Source organism: Astyanax mexicanus, chromosome 10 (genome assembly GCF_023375975.1).
Source record: "Astyanax mexicanus isolate ESR-SI-001 chromosome 10, AstMex3_surface, whole genome shotgun sequence".
In the NCBI taxonomy this organism is placed as follows: Eukaryota; Metazoa; Chordata; class Actinopteri; order Characiformes; family Acestrorhamphidae; genus Astyanax; species Astyanax mexicanus.
In genome coordinates, this window is record NC_064417.1 from 43748048 (window position 1) to 43767777 (window position 19730).

The 19730-nt window shown below is 36.1% G+C and overlaps 2 protein-coding genes across 4 annotated transcripts in view; one reads left to right on the forward strand and one right to left on the reverse strand.

The window, feature by feature from the left end:
* The window catches only part of pigg (phosphatidylinositol glycan anchor biosynthesis class G), a 192483-nt gene extending 189821 nt beyond the window's left edge, over positions 1-2662 (reverse strand). For both annotated transcript variants that reach the window (XM_022683537.2, XM_049484390.1), the window contains exons 1-2: positions 2065-2662; positions 804-1012 (exon numbers count right to left, since the gene is read on the reverse strand). In XM_022683537.2, the coding sequence (XP_022539258.2) occupies positions 804-1012; positions 2065-2218 (363 nt within the window). In that variant the 5' untranslated portion in view covers positions 2219-2662. The remainder of the gene's footprint in view (positions 1-803; positions 1013-2064) is intronic.
* On the forward strand, positions 55-19547 carry hmmr (hyaluronan-mediated motility receptor (RHAMM)). 2 transcript variants are annotated; one of them, XM_049484392.1, is made up of 19 exons: positions 55-73; positions 6123-6221; positions 6703-6779; positions 6865-6936; positions 7329-7517; positions 7652-7738; positions 7855-7966; positions 8181-8246; positions 8335-8408; positions 9056-9126; positions 9224-9591; positions 9732-9880; positions 10933-11147; positions 11232-11348; positions 11424-11573; positions 14253-14639; positions 16483-16555; positions 16678-16854; positions 18076-19547. In XM_049484392.1, the coding sequence occupies exons 3-19, from the start codon at positions 6741-6743 to the stop codon at positions 18223-18225; spliced, it is 2496 nt and encodes an 831-aa protein (XP_049340349.1). In that variant the 5' UTR covers positions 55-73; positions 6123-6221; positions 6703-6740; the 3' UTR covers positions 18226-19547. The 2 variants fall into 2 exon arrangements, with proteins under 2 accessions (XP_049340349.1, XP_007247541.3); XM_007247479.4 differs by lacking the exon at positions 55-73 and adding an exon at positions 4064-4202.
* Positions 19548-19730: the final 183 nt, after the last annotated feature.

Genomic DNA, 19730 nt, shown 5'->3' on the forward strand with positions numbered 1-19730 from the left:
ACAGCTGCAGTGAACAGTGGGGATCTAATTCATGACAGAAGAGCTCTACTGGCATCTGCTGGACACTGCTGATGTGAGTATACATGGAACAGTAAGGCAGATATGAATCTTGAGAATACTACTAGTGCATCTTAAATATAAGAATATCACTGAAAAGTTACTTTATTTCAGTAATTTAGTTCAAAATGTGGAACTCATATCGTCGCTGTCCAATGTTTATGCCTTACAGACAATGAAAACCCAAAAATCAGTGTCTCAGAAAATTTGAAAATTATATAAGCAAGTTCTGCTGGAAAATGAAATCTTCCTAAAAGTTCCTAAAAGTTAACGGCAGAGTAATATGTGTTTTATTTCACGTTTCCTTATTTAAACCAAGGTGAAAGCATTCTGAACACTGACAACAGTGAATATTCACAATAAATATAGAATATGTTACTTTGCTAAAAGTATGTTATGGGCTTCAATTTTCTGCAGCTCATCTGAAGCACTGCCATAAAATGACAAGATTTACCACAATTAACTTATGGTAAATGCTGATGTAACAGACAAACTTCTAAAAGCACTTTGATTCACATATACATTAGTCTTCACTTTGTATCTGAGAAATTTTGGTTCACAGAACCGAGTAACAAAGCAATATATTGCAATATACAGTACTGTTTACATTGGACCTAGATGGGACTCAGTTGAGATTAACGTGAGTTGTAATGGTAACACTACACTTACTAGCCATGTGAGCCCTACCTGAGCTCAGATGAAACTGTTGGGTACATAAATAATATGCGATTCATTTTCAGACTCACCTTAATTCTGGGCATAGTGACAGTGGGAGGTCTGGCTTTGGCGATGAAGCTGTGAGAGGATCCCCTCTCCACTATGTGTCTGGTGTAGGGCATAAATCTCTTCCCATTTGGCCCAAAGACAAAATCCTCCCTTAAAGCATCGATCAACACGATCACTACTCTCTTGAACAGAGGTGAAGGGACTTTGGTTGAGTTTGGTTGACTACTTCCTACAAAGGCAAATAGAAATTGGGGTAAATGTCAACAAAATTACATCAGAAATGCAGGTAAATATATAATGATCATGACATCTGTCAATCTGTCAATCTGTTTGGTCCCTCCATAGTTATGTTAGCATAAATTATGACTGCTTTTATACATAAAAAAAATTTGCATATACTGTATATACGATATACTGAGAAAAACTGTAAAAAACATTTCATTCTGATAGAATTTTATCAGTAGTATAGGACTTTTTTAAAAATAAATTTAGCTGAGAAATACTCCCTTTACAGTAGGGATGTCTCATATCATATCATACACAATACTTTGTGATGCATTAATATTATAATTGAAAAAAATCTATACTGTGATAACTGTGATAACAGTTTTTTTTGGGTAATTAATTATATAGACAATTTATATGCATGCACTTAATTTCTGCACTGTAGTATTGTACAGCACATGCATATGACATCCTTCCATTGCTCCATAATCCAATCTTTATGCTCCTTAACAAATAGAATCCGTTTTTGCCGGTTAGTCTTACTGATAAACTGTTTTCTTAAGGCTACACAGCTGTTTAGTCCCAATCCCTTAAAGAGGCGCTAAACCCTGATTTTTGCTGAAGGGGGTAGTTTGGGCAGGGCATTGGGTGATGTATGGGTTTAGAGGCAGGGCAGGAGGGATTTAAGAGAGCCAATTGGCTGAGCTGCAGCAGCAGCAGCAGTAGTATGCCTCTGATAGTGTTTAGACGCAGATGGTTGGATGTCAGCAGGGGGGCGGAATTATTGATTATCTTATTTGCATATTGTGATGTGTCACGCCTATATCATAGTTAATCCAGAGAGGGTGCTACAGAGGCAGAAATTACCACAGTAAAAGCGTTTTTTTTAATGGTTAGGAAATGTTATAACAATTTTAAGCAGGACTGATACATTAAGTTTCATTACTTCGAAGAAACACATTTAAGCAAATAATGAAAAAATAAGGTTTAGGGCTTAGTGGCTCTATAATAAGTCATTTGTTCTGAATCTGAATTAAAAAAGGAAAGTGTTCTTACCTGCATGTGGTTCTGCAGGCAGATCGGACAGCTTACTCTTTGTTGATAAAGAAGATTTGATTGGAACAGGGAAAAATCCTCTAAGGAAAAGTGCAATCCCGAGCAGCTCGATGAGGAGACAGACTGCAGCGAATACTGAAGAGCTGAGTCTCATGATGACAGCAGCGGTTAGCTAGGTTAACTGAGTGGTGGGTAGTTGAGCAGCCTGCTGTATATGCTGTTTTAACTGATATAAAGCTATAAAACCCCAGTCTAAGACAGTCAATAGGGCTGAGTGGTGTTTGCTCGTCTGTCAGCTCCTCATATCCCATAGAGAACTGAGCCAAGCCACACTGACATCTCCCAAACTGGGTCAAAACATCACCCAGCTGCCCTCAACTTAATCCCTCACCAGCGCTGCCATGCTCAGCTTGAACTCCCGATATCACAACATTTAACTCTTTGCACATGAATATAATGAAGCGTCTATTAGATAAGTGTGTAAACTACAATAATACCCCGCTCAGTGCGCATTAATTCCACTATTATTGAACTGAGAGAGGAAATGAATGAAGTATCTGTGTTTTCAAATCCACTTCCCGTGTTGTGATTAAAGCGGAGTACGGCAAGCGAGCTGTTCAATCCGCCCGACAGTGAGTGCGCTGAAATACGGGCGCCCCCTGTCGATCTTTACACGCAAAACCCACCACTTTCCCTTCATTTCTCACTCAGAATGGCCAAAGCCTGTTGTCACTATATACTATGGAAAAAGTTATGACTTTTTATCTCATAAATATGACTTACTATCTCATAATTATGACTTTTTTATCTCATAATTATGACTTTTTTATCTCATAATTATGACTTACTATCTCATAATTATGACTTAGTATCTCATAATTATGACTTACTATCTCGTAATTATGACTTACTATCTCATAATTATGATTTACTATCCCATAATTATGACTTTTCTATCTCATAATTATGACTTAGTTGAGGAAGTTTTTTTTTCTTCAGGTGGCAGAAATGGGCTTCCATAATATACCGTACTAGTGCATCTCCGAAAATTAGAATATCATTGAAATGTTCAGTAATTCAGTTAAAAAATGTGCAACTCATATATTATGTAGATGTTTTATACACAGAGTGATCTATTTTAAGCGTGTATTTCTTTAATTGTTGATGATTTTGCTTACAGCCAATAAAAACCCGAAAATCATTGTTTCAGAAAATTTGAATATTATATAAGACCCCTTGGTACTTTTGGCAGTGTGCTGCAATCTGCTTTGTTATCTGCTGGTGTTGGTTCACTAAGTTAACTCAAAGAGGTTAAACTTTGTTTAAAAAAATACTAATAAAAATTATTTGGTTTCAGTAATTTAAGGAAGGAATGTAAAAAAAATATTTTTTTCATGTAATAAAATTATTATTATTAAAATAGAATTATGCTGATTATTATTATTATTATTATTATTATTATTATTATTATTATTATTATTGTTGTTGTTGTTGTTGTTCTTGTAATTGTTATTTATTTGTTGTTTTCATTTTGGTGTTGATCTTTGTTTTTGGAGTTGTGACAAAGTAAATTGATTATGAATACATTGTAGTACTATTGTTGTGCTATCTATCTATCTATCTATCTATCTATCTATCTATCTATCTATCTATCTATCTATCTATCTATCTATCTATCTATCTATCTGTCTGTCTGTCTGTCTGTCTGTCTGTCTGTCTGTCTGTCTGTCTGTCTGGCTGGCTGGCTGGCTGTCTGGCTGGCTGTCTGTCTAATAATGAGTATATGGTTATATAGTAGTCATATGGACCATCTATGAATGTAAACAGCCCAACATTTTCCAGCGCCGCATTTCCGCCACACGAGGGACCTAGCGAGCACAAAGCATGCCTACGTAACACAACAAGCGAGGCTTCTGATTGGACAGTCTTCAGGTTTTTCTCTTTTCAAGAGCGTTTCATTGGGCAGCGAGTTTCCTTCAATTTGATTGGCTGGAGCGGGAGTTTCAAACCGTCCAGCGGGTGTAGCTGAAGCTGCAGTAGCTGAAGCCTCGTTTTTAAACTTTTAGCTGTTTTTTATATACGTTTATAAAGGATGTCGTTTTCAAGAGCTCCTCTGAAAAGATTCAATGAGCACATGGGTGAGTATTAATGTAGCGCTGCTGTTTGGAGCGGGTCAGGGAGAGCCAGAGCTGCTGCTGCTGCTCTCATAACAAAGTGGAGCAGAGTGAGGTTGCTGTGATAGACAGACAGCGGTATCATGGCTAGAGCTGGAGCTACAGTACACTGCTATAGTTAGCTAGTGTTGTGTACACTAGCTTTATCATTTAACTGAACTAAAGTTTAAACGATTTAAACGGTTTGGTTCTGTCTGCTTAACACTGAGCTAACGAGTTAACTATCTGTTTAAACTGACTACAGGCTGACAGAAATGTTGAGCGGTGTTGTGGGTAAAAGTATAACTGTTAAAGTTAGTTATATTTGACAAATTGAAGTAACTTAATAGGTTTAGCTTCCAGCAAGGTAGGTTAGGTTAATTGCAGTGTTAGCTAACTAGATGGAAAGCTAGTTAGTAAAGTTAGCTAACCTAGCTAATGTGAACAGCTAAGTTATTTGTAAAAGCTAAAGTCAATTTAGCTTAGCAAGGTCGGCTAGCTAGCTAACTAACAAGTTAAGCAGAGAGAAGTAGCTAGTTAGCAGTTGGGTAACTTAGCAAGTAAGGCTGGGTAAAATGGCCCTAAATTAATATCACGATATTTTAGGGTATTTTTGCGACAATGACATTCTTGGCAATACGATAAAAATGTTGAGTGGTGTTGTGGGTAAATAGTTATATATAGTTATAGTTAAATAGGGTATAGTTAATTTTGACAAACTGCTGTAAATAATAAATTTAGCTTCCAGCTAGGTAGTTAGCTAACGCTAGCTAGGTTAGGTTCATTGACTAGCTAGTTAGTTAGTTAAGTTAGCTAACTAGCTTGCACGTTAACTAATGTTTGCAGAAGTACAGTTTTGGCTAACTAGATAGATAGCTAGTTAGTTAAGTTGGCTAACCTGCCAAAGCTAAAGTCAATATAACCAAGTTATTTAGCTTAGCTAAGTTAGCTGGCTACATAACTAACAAGTTAAGCAGAGAGAAATTAGCTAGTTAGCAGTTGGGTGAACTTAGCAAGTAGGGATGGGTGGTATTGCCCTAAATTAATATCACGATATTTCATGGGGTATTTTTGCTAAGATGACATTCTTGGCAATATGACTAAATATAAAAAAAATATTGTAATAATGTTAGTCTTTCTACTTTCTACTTTTTTTTTCTAATAGTTTCTTTGTCAGTGGAGTACATTGTACAGTGTAACTGCTCGTTTAATGTGCATATTGTGTACAATGACAATTAATATGTTGAATCTTAAATTAAGTCAGTGTCTGCCAATTGTAGTAGTCCGGCCAGTGTTGCTTGGTCCCTTCCAGTATAAAATAAATAAGAATTGTTTTTGAAATGTTAGCCATATAGGCAGATTATTTATTTTTTGAAAAAGAGGAGTTATTGGCCGATACCGGCGTTATGCCAAATTCAGCACCCCCACCAGGAAAAGCACCCCCACATACGCGCGTACGTCGTCTTGATAAAGGCATTTTGACATAACTTAGAATTATGCTCTAAGAGGAGTGCCTTTCCTGGCTTCGGTATATGTTTTATATAGTATAAGCTCTAAACATTCAGTAAAAAAAGTAAACTTTATATGGTTGTAAACAACACTTATTTACCAAGATAATGTAATAAATAATAAGTGTAACATAGACATATATAGTGTAGCCAACAATGTAGTGCAATTATACAAACTGCCAACATATACAATTATACAAGAAATACCCTTAAATCATTAAACAATACACTTCCTTCCAGACATAATACTGCTGTTGAAGCCCTGGTTCAGACAGCGTGTCTTATTCAGCTATATAGAAAGATTTGTGATCTTCTGAACCATATACATATATTATAAAAAAAAAAAACTAAATAATAATAATAAAACTTTTTTCATACTTTTTCTCCCCATTGCCAGGCTGTGCTCCTCCACCTGGTACCTACGAGCTGAAAGGTGGGGATGTGAAGGGACCTGCGTCCTTCCATAAGTCAGAGCGCTTCAAGGTCCCGTCTAAATGTAAGTCCGACCTAGTTGCAATTTTTTATTTCACCAAGGAATGCAGTTAGTCAGGCATCACACGTTTGCCTGAAGTTTGTTTCCTATACTAATCTAAAAAGCCTAATATGCAACAGCTTTCTGTTAACTTATTATTTTAGACAGGATGATGTAAGGGACAAAAGGCCAAATATGCTGTGAAACTGTACATTTCAAATGAACATCTTTAGTACCTCTGTTCATTTTCTTTGGCTATTAAACATGTCCCCATCACCCTTAACATACTGTACTTTAGCCTTGTGGCTTCCCAGCAAAATGAAACATTTTAAAATACACCAATGTATTTTTCAAGAAATTATTGCAATAAGCAATGCTATTGCTCAAATCTTTATTTTATCTTTTTAATTATCTTAGGAAAGTTCATGTCATTCATGTCACTGCCTTTAATACTATTTCTTGGCTGTCTTGTCATCTGTGGACATGTGTTTTGACACTGTTTTAGCCACAGAGTTGCCTCCACCACCTTCGAAAGATGTGCCGATGTCTCCAGTGCGAAGAACCATGTCTGTGGATGGACTGGTGAGTATCTTCTAACCTGTGTGATGTGTAAGATAATACATAAATCATATAAGCAGCTGTCTTATACACACATTCTCTCACACAGGATAGCAGCTCCAAAAAGGACAAAAGCAGTGTCCAAACTGAGATGAAACATCAAAAACTTCTGGAAAAAGAGGTGCGTGTCAGGATTTCTAACGACTAATTATTTATTTATTTATTTATTTTTAAGCAGTGTTGTAGATAACTAAAATTTAACAATTAATTCTCATCATATGTCCCTGTCCTAAATATCATAAAAGTGTGAAATGTTAGTATATCTTAAACAAGAGTTATGTTCTGCACAGATCAATAGAAAAAAAGAAAACATATTCAAACAAATGAATTGTTTTAACAATTATCTATGTATGGTGCCCATACCATTTTTTTTAGAATAAAAAATGGCACTGTTATGATTTACATATATGTGATTGTAACCTATTATTATTTTTACATGTTATAAATTATATACACCATGTTTATAACAGTGACATCATTGCACCTCTAAACCCTGGCTGTTCTGTTTCCCAGATCCGGACGTTGATTCAGCAGAGAGGGGAACAGGACCGCAGGCTCCTGACTATGGAGGAAGAGCTTAAAAAGTTGGAGGCTAAACTACTTGCTGCTGTCAGAGAGAAAACTGGCCTCGCAGCCAATGTAGCTTCTCTCGAAAGACAACTTGCTGAACTGAAGAAAACAAACGAGTTCCTGAAGTCTAAGGTCGGTTGTGTAGTTAAATACATGTAGTGTTAGTTAGTTTAGTCAAACACATACCACTTTTACTACTTTAATTTTGTTTTTTAATGAATAATATTATTATAATAATATAATAATTTTAATGCACGCCATGGTAGGTCTCTACAGACACTACAAAGAAGAAAATCAATTCTCTGTCAATGGAGTTGATGGAGGCAAGAAATAAACTAGACGCTAAAGACAAGGTGAGTTGTTTTTATTGATCTGCAGGTCAAATCTTTCAGCGTTTTGCAGTAATGAAACATTAATATATTCAAACCATGACCCATATGAATTCCCTGTGTTGATGTTTTTCTTACAGGAGCTGAGTTTTTTGAAAATCAGTTCAGAAGGCAAAGTAAAGGTGCTGGAGACAGATCTTGAAGCCTCAAGAGCAACCCTTAAAGCTCTTCAGGAGAGGAACAAAGACCTTGGTTAGTATTGCATTTCTTGGGACAAGGGAAAATTTAAACAAAGGCAACAAAGCTAATGTTCACAGTAAATAAACTACATGTAGAACATATATAATAATGACAATATTGTCATTGTTCAAGGGCAATGTAGATGCAGGCATACAATAACTATTTATATATTCATTTATTTATTTATTTTTTATATTAACTGTGCTCTTGAATGCTGTTTTTGCAGAGGACCTTCATGAAGAGACAAAAGCTCAGAATGAGGAGATTGAGAAAGAAATGGATAAGCTGCACAGTTGGTTGATTTTATTATGTTTTTTGGTTAATATTATTATTTTGTTACTATTGTTAATATTAAATATTTATGTAACCTTCCTTTTTAGCTGTCATACAGGAGCTGAGGGAGGAAATCAAGGCTCTTCAAAGTTATCTTGATGCTGCAAATGAAGAGATTCTGGTATTGTTGAACTCCTTAATATGTTTTATAGTCATTTTTTATTAAACAGTTGAATTTTTTAAGGAATGTACATTTAGGCTATTTCATTCTTGTAATGGTGAAACAAATGGCAAAATTCAACCTGAAATATGAATTTCTGGTGCAGCCGTACTTTGTAATGACTGAACTGGTAATATGAGCTTTAAAGTAAAATTTAATTAAATGGTATTAGTTTAATAATTACATTTATCTGACTTTTGATAAACTTGCAATATTACTTTTTTCTATTAGCATATCTATTTATTTATTTTTATTTATTTTTTATTTTTTTACGTGGTAAGGTTTCTGTTTGAATCCATTCAAAATAATGATTTACAATTTTTAGATAAGAAAAGTTCCTATTCATAAGTTCAAATTTATTTGATTTAAAATTTTGAAATACTAGTTTTGGTCAGAGATGAAAGATTATAGATAGACTTAAATTCATGTATCTGAAAGTGTATTTTTCTGTAACAGCAAATCTCACCACTTTACAATTGAAATTAAATGGAAGTAAAAAGTAGATGTAATTTAATTCATATATACAAATTGCAGTGGAAAATTCTTGTTAGTTTTAAGCTCCATATGATAAGCTTAAATTTAAAAACTTTTTTTTTTTTTTTGCTAAGGATTTGAAGGGTAAGCTGCAAGACAAATCTGCTATGGAGCGACGGGTCTCTGACTCTCAAGACAAACTCGGGTAAGCGTTTGCCCTCCGCACTAAATATGCTTGACTGTGGTTTTGATTTTGACAACGTTACAAATACTTTATCCCTCTGTTTTTGCCCTGCTTTAAGTGAGGTGGAGCAGAAGTTGAAGAAGCGAACTGCAGAGTTACAGTATTCCCAGAGCGCCCTCATGGAGAAGGAACAGGAGCTGCAGAAGTGCCAGCAGGAGCTTCAGGAGACCCAGACCGCTCTCTCAGAAAGGGAGAGGGAGCTGAAGCAGCACGAGAGTGAAAGTGAGGTTTCCAAGTCTGCAATGAGAGAGCTAGAGGAGAAGATCCAGCAGGGAGTGCAGGAGCTTCAGGACTCCCAGATCACAGTCAGGCAGCAGGAGCAGGAGCTGGCACGCATCCGGGAGGTGTTGAGGAGGACGGAGGAGGAGCTGGACCAGCGCGTGGCTCTTATGGGTGAGCGCTGCCTGACCCTGGAGGGTGAAAGAGGTGGGTGTGGTCACTTGTAATGCATATTGCCTGTAGAATTTAAATTTACATAGAGAAATATGATTGGGTGTGTATGTGTTTGATGAAAAATACACTTGTACAATCTTTTTATTTTTGTGTTTTTCTTTATTTGCCTACAGCCAGGACACAAGAGGAAGGTCTAAGGAGGGTGCAGGAGTTGCTGTCCAATATTAGCGCCCTGGAGGAGAGTAGGAAGACTGACAGAGAAGCCAATGATGAGTTAAAACAGCAACTGTCTACCCTTACTAAACAGCTAGAGGAGGAAAAGGTGACCATACTCTCACATTATTATTGTTGTTATTGTGTAATGCAAAATGCTTCTTGGTTTAATGTTTCTTGCTAGATATCCATCCTGTATCTCATCCTGTTCTTCATTAAGTTTTTTGGTGTTTTTAATGTATTTATTATTATATTATAATAGAAGTATATGCAAAAAATGCAATAGGAATGAATAGAGTGCTTTGGCATGACATTATCCAGCTATCAACATCAGCTATCAAGAGCACTTCAGTTTCTAAATCAGTTTCTCTGATTTTGCTATTTATAGGTATATGTTTGAGTGAAATGAATGTTGTTGTTTTGTTTTATTCTATAAACTATGCACAACGTTTCTCCCAAATTCCAAATAAAAATATTGTCGTTTAGAGCATTTATTTGCAGAAAATGAGAACTGGCTGAAATAACGAAAAAAGATGCAGAGCTTTCAGACCTCATCCATCTTCCTCTTGATTACATTCTAGAGGTTTTCAATTTTGTAAAATCTAAGAAAATTACCATTTTTAAGTGGTCTCTTATTTTTTCTGTAGTGTACCACAGAAATCACATGGCAACACCTGAACAACCTGAAATATTGGTCATTGTCTTGCCACACTGTAGCACCAATCTAGCATCCACATTTAGCAAAACCACAGCTCCCACCTGGGATACCTTAGCAACCATACATAAACACATATAATAAAGTGTGACTTTGAGGTGAAAATGCTTAGATTGTTGGACTGGGGTGTTCTCTGTCTCTGTTTAAGATTTGTTTAAGGTAGAGAAGGCAGAAAAGTGATACTTTTAGTTAGTTCTTTTACACAGATGGATAAAAAAAACAAATGTTTCAGCTGCACAATTTCAGTCTGTTTACTGTGAAACGGTAATGGGATGAACCTGCTCTGTGCAGTTTTGCAAAACTATCAGTTCAAGAATATAAAGGAAAAATGTGCCATTATTATCTCGCTAACTTTTGCAGGAGTTTGGCCAAGCTAGTTTTGAACCTAGGAGTTTTAGCCTATTTCAGTTAACATGATCTGACTTGTTTCCATCTAAATGCTGTAGACCCGCAGTGACTCCCTGAGCAGCGAGCTGGCACAGGAACATCAGGTGACAGAAACCGAGAGGAAGCAGCTGGAGGAGGAGCTGGAAGAGGTGCTGGAGGAGCTGTCTGTACTGGAGCAGCAGGAGCGGCTGCAGGAGGAGGCCATCCAGTGTCTGACCGGAGAGAAGAGCGCTCTCGGAGATGAACTGATCAGCGCTCGTACAGAGCTGGAGAGGTCAGAACCTGGGAGACTAAGTAAGTATGATCTGCCTGTGGCTACCCTGCATTATTGATGTTAATGTCTGCCCTGTGTCAATAGGAGGAACCTGGAAATAAAGACTCTAAAAGAGACTCATGAGGAGTGTCTAAAGAAACTTCAGGAGGAACACAGCAGCTGCCTGGGCAAGATTGGTGAAATGGCGGCTGAGCTAGAGGGGTAAGTAGTGAGCGTTTACTGCTGAACTAATCACTTTAATTTGGATTATGCTGTTAATACTTTTACCCTTTCTAGTTCCAGGCAGAGTTTAAGTGTACAGAGGGAGCAGGCTGAGACCCATGCTCAGCAGCTGGAGGAGAAAGTGAGAACGGTCAGCCAGCAGCTGCAGGAGCAGCAGGAGAAAATCCTTCAGCATCAACACAAGGAGCGGGAGGAGTACGCCAGGTCAGATTTCATGTCTGCATGCTGAATATCAGTTATCTTATAAAAATCACATTTCGTACATGGCTTGTTATGACCTGGTCTAGGGTCAGTCTGTAACTGAGAATGTGTGCAGGCTCTCTACCCAAACCTGATGGACCAAAGTCCTTTGGGGCTGAGCAAAATGACAAACAGAAGAACCAACAGGACAACTTTTTCTCTAATATGAAAGAATAGAAACCAAAAGACACCAAGCTAAATTTTTGAAAGCAGGAGAAAAGATGGCGACAACAAAAAGGCACATAAAAGTGCCCTTAGCTGTTCTTGTCTTATTTAATTTAATGTTGATCGTTTGATTTAAGCACTTGTTTGCAAAGGCTGCATGATATAGGCTTATATTCATTTCTTATATCCATGACATTTTACCTCTTCACACCAACTTTATTTTATTTATTCTTTTCTAGTGGGACATTTATGCCATTGACATTTGTCATTTATATATGACATATATCATGAAAAACAACACATTTAGAATAACAGCAACACACTGCACTGACACCAAGGACAAATTACTGTTTACTGTTTACCAACATGGTCACTTTACTTGCACTGAGACACTTTATCTCCACTGCTCTAATTCACATTATCATGCTGCTATAGCACACTTGCACTCTGGACTTCATGAACTTTTCTACTCTCTATTTATTTTTTTTATTCTTTGGGATATTTATCTATCTATTTTGTATATTCTATTTATTTTATTGTATTCTTTTTTTTATCTATATATCTATTAATAACAGCTCTTTGGGTGTAAAACTGGATCACGATTTCGTTCCACCTCATGTACCACATGTGATGCGAATGACAAAATCTCCTTGAATCCTAATCTTAAAATTTGAGATGAGGCATCAAAATGCTGGTGAAGAAATGTAAGAACTAAAATATATATATATATATATATAGTCAATAGAGTTAGTTTCATCTTATAAATACTTAGGTATTATGCTAGATGATAAGCTCTCTTTTAAATCACATATTGAGTATATCACTAAAAAGCTAAAGCTGAAACTTGGATTTTATTTTAGGAACCGTTCTTGCTTCACTCAACAGGCTAAGAAAAAATTAGTTGAAGCAACCTTTTTACCTGTTTTAGATTATGGGGATATAATTTACAGATTTGCCCCAAAGACGACACTGCAATCGCTGGACTCTGTTTATCATTCTGCATTGAGATTTATAACAAGTGCCAATTTCTTAACGCATCATTGTAAACTGTATGAAATGACAGGTTGGGCTCCACTATCAGTAAGACGCCAAATACACTGGGCAGTTTTTGTGTATAAAGGAATTATTGGTCAGCTTCCCTCATATTTGTCTGAATTTTTGATAAGAAACGGTTCCTTGTATAATTTACGCTCTAGTAATTATATAACACTGGATATTCCTGCTGTTCGGTCTGAATTTGGAAAGAAGTCTTTCAGTTATGATGCACCTTCAACCTGGAATGATCTTCAGAAACATTTTAGATTAGATCAGTTTATTTCACTGAAGGAATTTAAATCATCTGTCTCAAATCTTTATACATATGCTTGTTCTTGTTAAAGTATTTTGTTTGTATGTGTGTTATAAGGGTGTAGATTAGTTGATTTGTGTTTTTGTGCTGCTGTCTTGGTCAGGGCTCACTTGTAAAAGAGATTTTTAATCTCCATGTGACTACCCTGGTTAAATAAATGTAAATAAATAATATATATATATATATATATATATATATATATATATATATATATATATATATATATATATATATATATATATATACATATATACATACACATCTCCCATATGACTGGGTATAAGAAAATAAACAGCATGTTAGAACAGTAGAGTCTCTCAGAACAAAGATGGGCAGAGGTTGATCAGTCCTGCCAAAAGTGCACCCAAAATTTAGACCATTTTATAGAAATGTTCCTCTGTGTAAAAAAAGGCTTTGGAGATTCCATCATCTACAGTACACAATATCAAAAAACATTTAGAGACTCTGTAGCAATCCTTGTGTGCAAGGGATAAGGCATGTGTTCAATATCGGATGCTGGTGATCTTCGGGCCCTCAGGTGACACTGCATTAACAGCGGACATGATTCTGTATTGGAAATCACTGCGTCAGCTCAGGAACACTTCCAGAAAGCATGGTGTGTGAACCCAGTTTACAGTGCAGTCCACAAAAGCAGGTTAAAGCTGTATTTTAAACAAAAAGAAAATTTAAGGCTAATTGAATTAATTAAATTTTATTGGGAGCAACAGGGAGGAAAGGGTTTCAGTTTTGCAATATTTTGTTGGATAACTGTCTAATTAATGGGAAATTAATAGTGGGGAGGGGGTGGGGCTCATAGACAGTTGTGTATCTAGATTGTCTTGTTACTTGGCCTTAATATTAAGTTGTTTTTAGTAATATTTAACCAACAATCATATATTATTTTTTGAAATTATATCACCCAAAAAAATTTAGTTGTCGATTGTCCTAAACACTAATGAAAATGGCCACCGTCCACTAATTTATGGACTGCATTGGCTGCATACAGACATATATTTGAAAAACAACTTGTATTTGCTGGTAATAATTTTCTGCCTTATCCAATTGGAGCGCACATTATTAGCATTTTTTGGCAGACTAAAACTAACTGTACGTGACTCATTTGTGTCCAGGATGTTACTAGAAGTGCAGACCAAGCTGGCTCAGAGTGAAGAGGAGCTGAAGAAAGTTGTGGAGGCTCACATCACTGAGCAGAAACGTCTGCAGGGAGAGACTGAGCAGGAGCGTAAGGAGAAAGAGCAGGTCCTGGCTGAGCTGGAGCAGACCCGTCAGAGGAGGAGGGAGTCAGCGGAGGGCCGGGTTCAGGAGGCACAGGTCCTAAAGGACAGGGTGGGGACGCTGCAGAAGGAGGTGGCTGAGCAGTGCAGGCTGCTGGAGCAGAAGGAGGCCTGTCTGCAGAGCTGCACACAGGAGTGGCAGCAGGAGAGAGAGCATCTTCATCTGCAGATGGAGCAGGAGCGACTCAATTTCACCAAGCAGCTCTCAGAAGCACAGCAAAGGTGAGTGCACTTCATAAACACGTTAGTCAGTCTTCAGATAAACGACCTGGGACCAGTTCTAAGAAATTGATCGCGTTTTACTGGCTGGATTAAATGAATTAGAAGTAATAGCAGCATTAATCAAATTCAAATGCCAGAATCTGATTAGGGGGTTTGTTTCCTAACAATATTAGACTTAGGATTAATCTGGGTTTAAAGAGGCTGCAAGAAGCTAATAGAGCTGATATTGGGGAGGTGTGGCGGTTCGGGGGGGGGGGGAGGTTGTCTAGGCCTAAGGGCATTTACTTTTCTCTGAAGGTTTTTTTTTTCCAGCACAGCAGATTTAATGAGTCAAGATGAAGACAAGCCCTGTATTCCATTTAAATGGTGGTCTTTGCTGTAATACTCCTGATAAAAGGACACCAGGGACTGTGTATATTTTTTTCCAAGCAGGAATGTTCCTAGATCAACCTTCCTTCACAGAGTTGTTTATAATTAGTAGTATGAGAACATTTGAACACTCAGTGAAAACCTATACTGAATATAAAAAATGTATATCAAAAGTTGGATAGGCTTAGTTTTACCTGGAGAAGTTGGAGTGGTCTATCAGAGGTCCTTGGTGATTTTAGTCCGGTCCTAAATCTGCTAATTAAATCTAATCTCAAAGTGACATACATAAAGTAAAATTGACTTTTTCTCAAGTATGGTGGCACTCGGGGGAAATTTTTGTTTTGTTGTGTATGTCACAGATATGTCTAGATAAGTCCAGGTGCTTCTGGCAGTCTTCTACAAATCTTAGGGTAATAGAGGTCACAAGTGTGTAAATCGAGTAGTGACTCCCATCTCCGTTCTTTATTTTAAAATGTCTTATCCCATGTGAATCGGTCATATATATTTTACAAATGTTCTGTTGTAATTACGTTACTCCACTTCCCAACTTTTTATCCAAATGATGCTTTTAATGTATGTTTTCTGTTTAAACAATATTGTTAGATGTATGTAACTTAACTAAACTTAAACGGGTACGAAATATCTGTACAAATACTAAATAGTAAAATGTAATTCATAGAAAAGCAAGCTACTCTTTAGCTATGTCCTCAATTTGATATTTTGTATCACTATCTGCCCCACCACCTAACCATCTAATGTCTCTAAAATTTTTCTCCTCTACTTCTAAGAGGATATTTGGTCAATGTAACGATTATTAATTACGTTTTCTTACCATTTATTCAAAATGCAAAAATTTATATTTTGTTTGTTTGTTTGTTTTTGTTTTTTTGTTTTGGTTGTTTTATGTAGTGCAGTGTATAAGAAATATGTTTTAAGCCATTTTTTTTCAATTGTGTTTTTTTTTTTTTTTTTTTTTTTTTTTTTTTTCCCCCATCTCTGCACCTCAGAATTGGATTTTTAGGAACAAACGAATCTTTTCTCAATCTTTTCTGTTTTTTTTTTTTTTTTCATTTTTGCACTTTGCAAGGATTATACCATCAGAATTGACAAATCTGAAAATCTAGAGAAGATTCAACTTTTCATTTTTCTTAAAATTCTGTTGGAAAAAGACTAAAATAATAAACCAAAATAATTGAAAACTTGTAGGGGGTGGAAACAATGATTAATTTTATACCCTTTTTTTTTTTTATCTTGATACGGTCAGAAAATTAAATTGTTAAACGTTACACTGACCATGCTTGCATGCACAACCTATTTAAAATTACTTAAAATTCAGATATCTTAAGTGATCTGCTCAGAAAAGTGTATTATGAGAAAATTAATCATTGTCTTACTCTCTGCCTCTGTTTACACTGCACTCTTACTGTTAAAACTGTGTGTTGTCATTTATTCCTGTGTTCATATCTTCTTACAGCACTTCTAATGAAGAACTGGAGCACTGGAAAAGCTTGTATGAAAAACTTTACTCCAAAGTTAAACCCTTTCAGGTTAGTCTGTGCTCCTTTAAACTTCTTCTGCAGAGCTGCTATTGCTGACAGTGTGAGCGGTGCAGATGGTCTCAGTAGCTCCCTGGTGTGCCTCTCATTTTTCTGCTGCTTGTGGTCTCCAGGAGCAGCTGGACGGCTTCGCGGCGGAGAGGGATGCCCTGCTCAACGAGAAGGGGGCCACTCAGGCGGAGCTGAGTAAACTGGCTGGCGCCTACGCCAATCTGCTGGGCCATCAGAACCAGAGGCAGAAGATTAAGCACATGGTCAAACTGAAGGAGGAGAATTTGGAGCTCAAACAGGTCAGGATTGCACTGCAACAGCAGCGATTAAAAGGCCTCTGATGAAAACATATATATACACATTAAAAATGTTAGATTTTAAGAATAAAGTCATAATATTTTACTACAAGGAATGTTGCATCAACTTAGTCAAAGACTTTAAAGAAAATGTAATTTTCTTCTTTATTGGTGAAATTAAAATCGTTCATTTTAACACAGAGGTTCATGTACCTGGGCATCTTAAAAAAAAATTGAATATCATTAAAAATGTACTTTATTTTAGTAATTCAGTTCAAAATGTGAAACTCCCATAAAATATAGATGTATTACAGAGTGATCTATTTTAAGAGTGTATTCTTTTTTTGTTGATGGTTTTTTTTTTTTTTTATTATTGTTGATTATGGCTTACAGACAACCAAACCCCAAAAATCAGTCTTTTAGAAAATTAGAATATTATAAGACCAATTAATACTTTTGGCAGTGTGCCAAGTCCTGCTGGAAAATGAAATCTGCATCTCCATAAAAGTTGTAGAAGTTGATATATAACACAGTGGACCAACACCAGCACATGAGATGGCTCTCTAAACCATCACTGATTGTGGAAACTTCACACTAGACCTCAAGCAGTTTGGACTGTGTGTCTCTCCACTCTTTACTGATGGTCAGTGATGGTTTAGGGAGCCATGTCATCTGCTTGTGTTGATCCACTGTGTTATATTAAGTCTAAAGTCAGTGCAGTGTTTTCCCATAAAATCTTACAGCCTTACATGCGGATTTCATTTCCCAGCAGGACTTGGCACACTGCCAAAAGTATCCATTGACTTTATATAATATTCAGATTTTCTGAGACACTCATTTTTGGGGTTTTATTAGCTGTAAGCCATGATAATCATTCTTAAAATAGATCAGTTTGTGTGTAATACATCTCTATAATATGAGTTTCTAATTTTGAACTGAATTACTGAAATAAAGTAACTTTTCAATGATATTTAAATTTTTGAGATGCACTGGTATGTTCCTTTTGCGAAGTATATTTTGCGTAATAGTGTGAATTTACCTGGTAGGAAAATCACTGTAATGTCACTGTATTTGGAATATATTGCAACATTTAAGGCTAGCATATGTAAAAAATGTCTTACTTTTTTAATTCTAAACACTGGAGATGTTTAACATGGTCTGTTTTCTGAATAACTGCTTGCACAAGTTTTTGTTACTGATTTGTTTCTTTTTTGCGCTCTACAGGAAGTGGCTAAACTGAGATCACAGGTTGGCAAACAGAGGCGGGAGCTGGAGCAGCAGAAGTCCAGTCAGGCCCCACGCAAGTTTGATCCCAGCAAAGCTTTCAAACACGAGCTGAAGGAGAACCAGCAGCCTATGGCAGGTCTGAGATAGTGGGTGAATGTAGAAAGGGCTAAGGTTATCATCTGTTGAACTTCTGATGTTCTGGGCTGTGTGTGTTATTCAGTGGACAATGCCTTATCTGGATATGTGCTCCTGCTCAGAATGAGCATTACTGAGCACCTGACGATGTGTATTTTATTTAGACCTGAGAGGAAGGAGGGTGGCCAAAACTACTGAAAATAATAAAGTATACAAGCATAAGTCACATATTCTGGAAGTATTTCCTGTTTTACACAGGTGTTCTGGTTTAGGGCTTTAGCATTTGAAAAATATACATTTTAGAATTGCATCGATTGGAGTGGGATTTTATTTTATTATATTGTATCAATTTTGTTCTCTTGGAACTAAATTACAAAACTTGTTTTAAAAAATATATTAAAAATGTGCCTCTGTGGTCTATGGTCCATACAGCTCGAAGCAGCTTGTTTTTTTTGTTTGTTTTTTTTTAAATCCTTCTGTATTATTATATTCACTAAAGTTGTGCTTTTGGTTTTTAATCTGTTCCAAATCTTAATTCCAGATTAGCACTGTCACACACTCTAGTCTGGCTAACTTCTAATTTTCTCTTCTAAATGTGTTGTCTATATAATGTGATTTTAAAATATTAGTGCACCTCAAAAAAGAATATTATTGAAAAGTTACTGTATTTCAGTAATTCAGTTTAAAATGTGAAACTCATATATTATATAGATGTATTACACACAGAGTGATCTATTTTAAGCATTTATTTATTTTATTGTTGATGATTGAGAGTCATGTCATCTGCTGGTGTTGTTATATCAAGTCCAAAGTCAGTGCAGTGTTTCCCCAAAAAAATTTACAACACTTGATGCCTCACTCTGCTGACAACTTTTATGGAGATGCGGATTTCATTTTCCAGCAGGACTTGGCACACTGCAAAAAGTACCAGTTGGTCTTCTATAATATTTTCTGTTTTTTGGAGTTTTACTGGCTGTAAGCCATAATCATAAACAATAAAATAAAAAAATGTATATATGAGTTACACATTTTGAACTGAATTATTGAAATAAAGTAACTTTTCAATGATATTCTGTTTTTTTGAGATGCATTTGTATTTTGAATTTGTCATGGGCTTAATCTGTATACTAGTACAGATTAAATCAATATTTCTTTCTAGTGCAGTGGTGTTAATTTCTCACTAAAGCCATCACACACAATTCAGTCTAATATTTAAAAGTATGTAGAAGACAAAAATGACTTTCTATTTGTTTGTTTTTGTTTCTATGTGTGTTTGTTTTATTTGTATGTGTTTGTTTTTTAAAACTATTAATAAATATAAATTCCCTGTCAAATCTGATTTGCTGCTTTTTTGCACTTGTCTCCAGCAGAGGGCACTATAGTATTGTACAGCACAAGGAAACTGTACTTGATACCTGATTTGAAACTCCTTTCTTCTCTATTTGTAATGTAGGTTTGACCTTCCCACACATCCATGTGAGTAAATTTCAGACATTAGGAAGAGGTTATCTTATTGT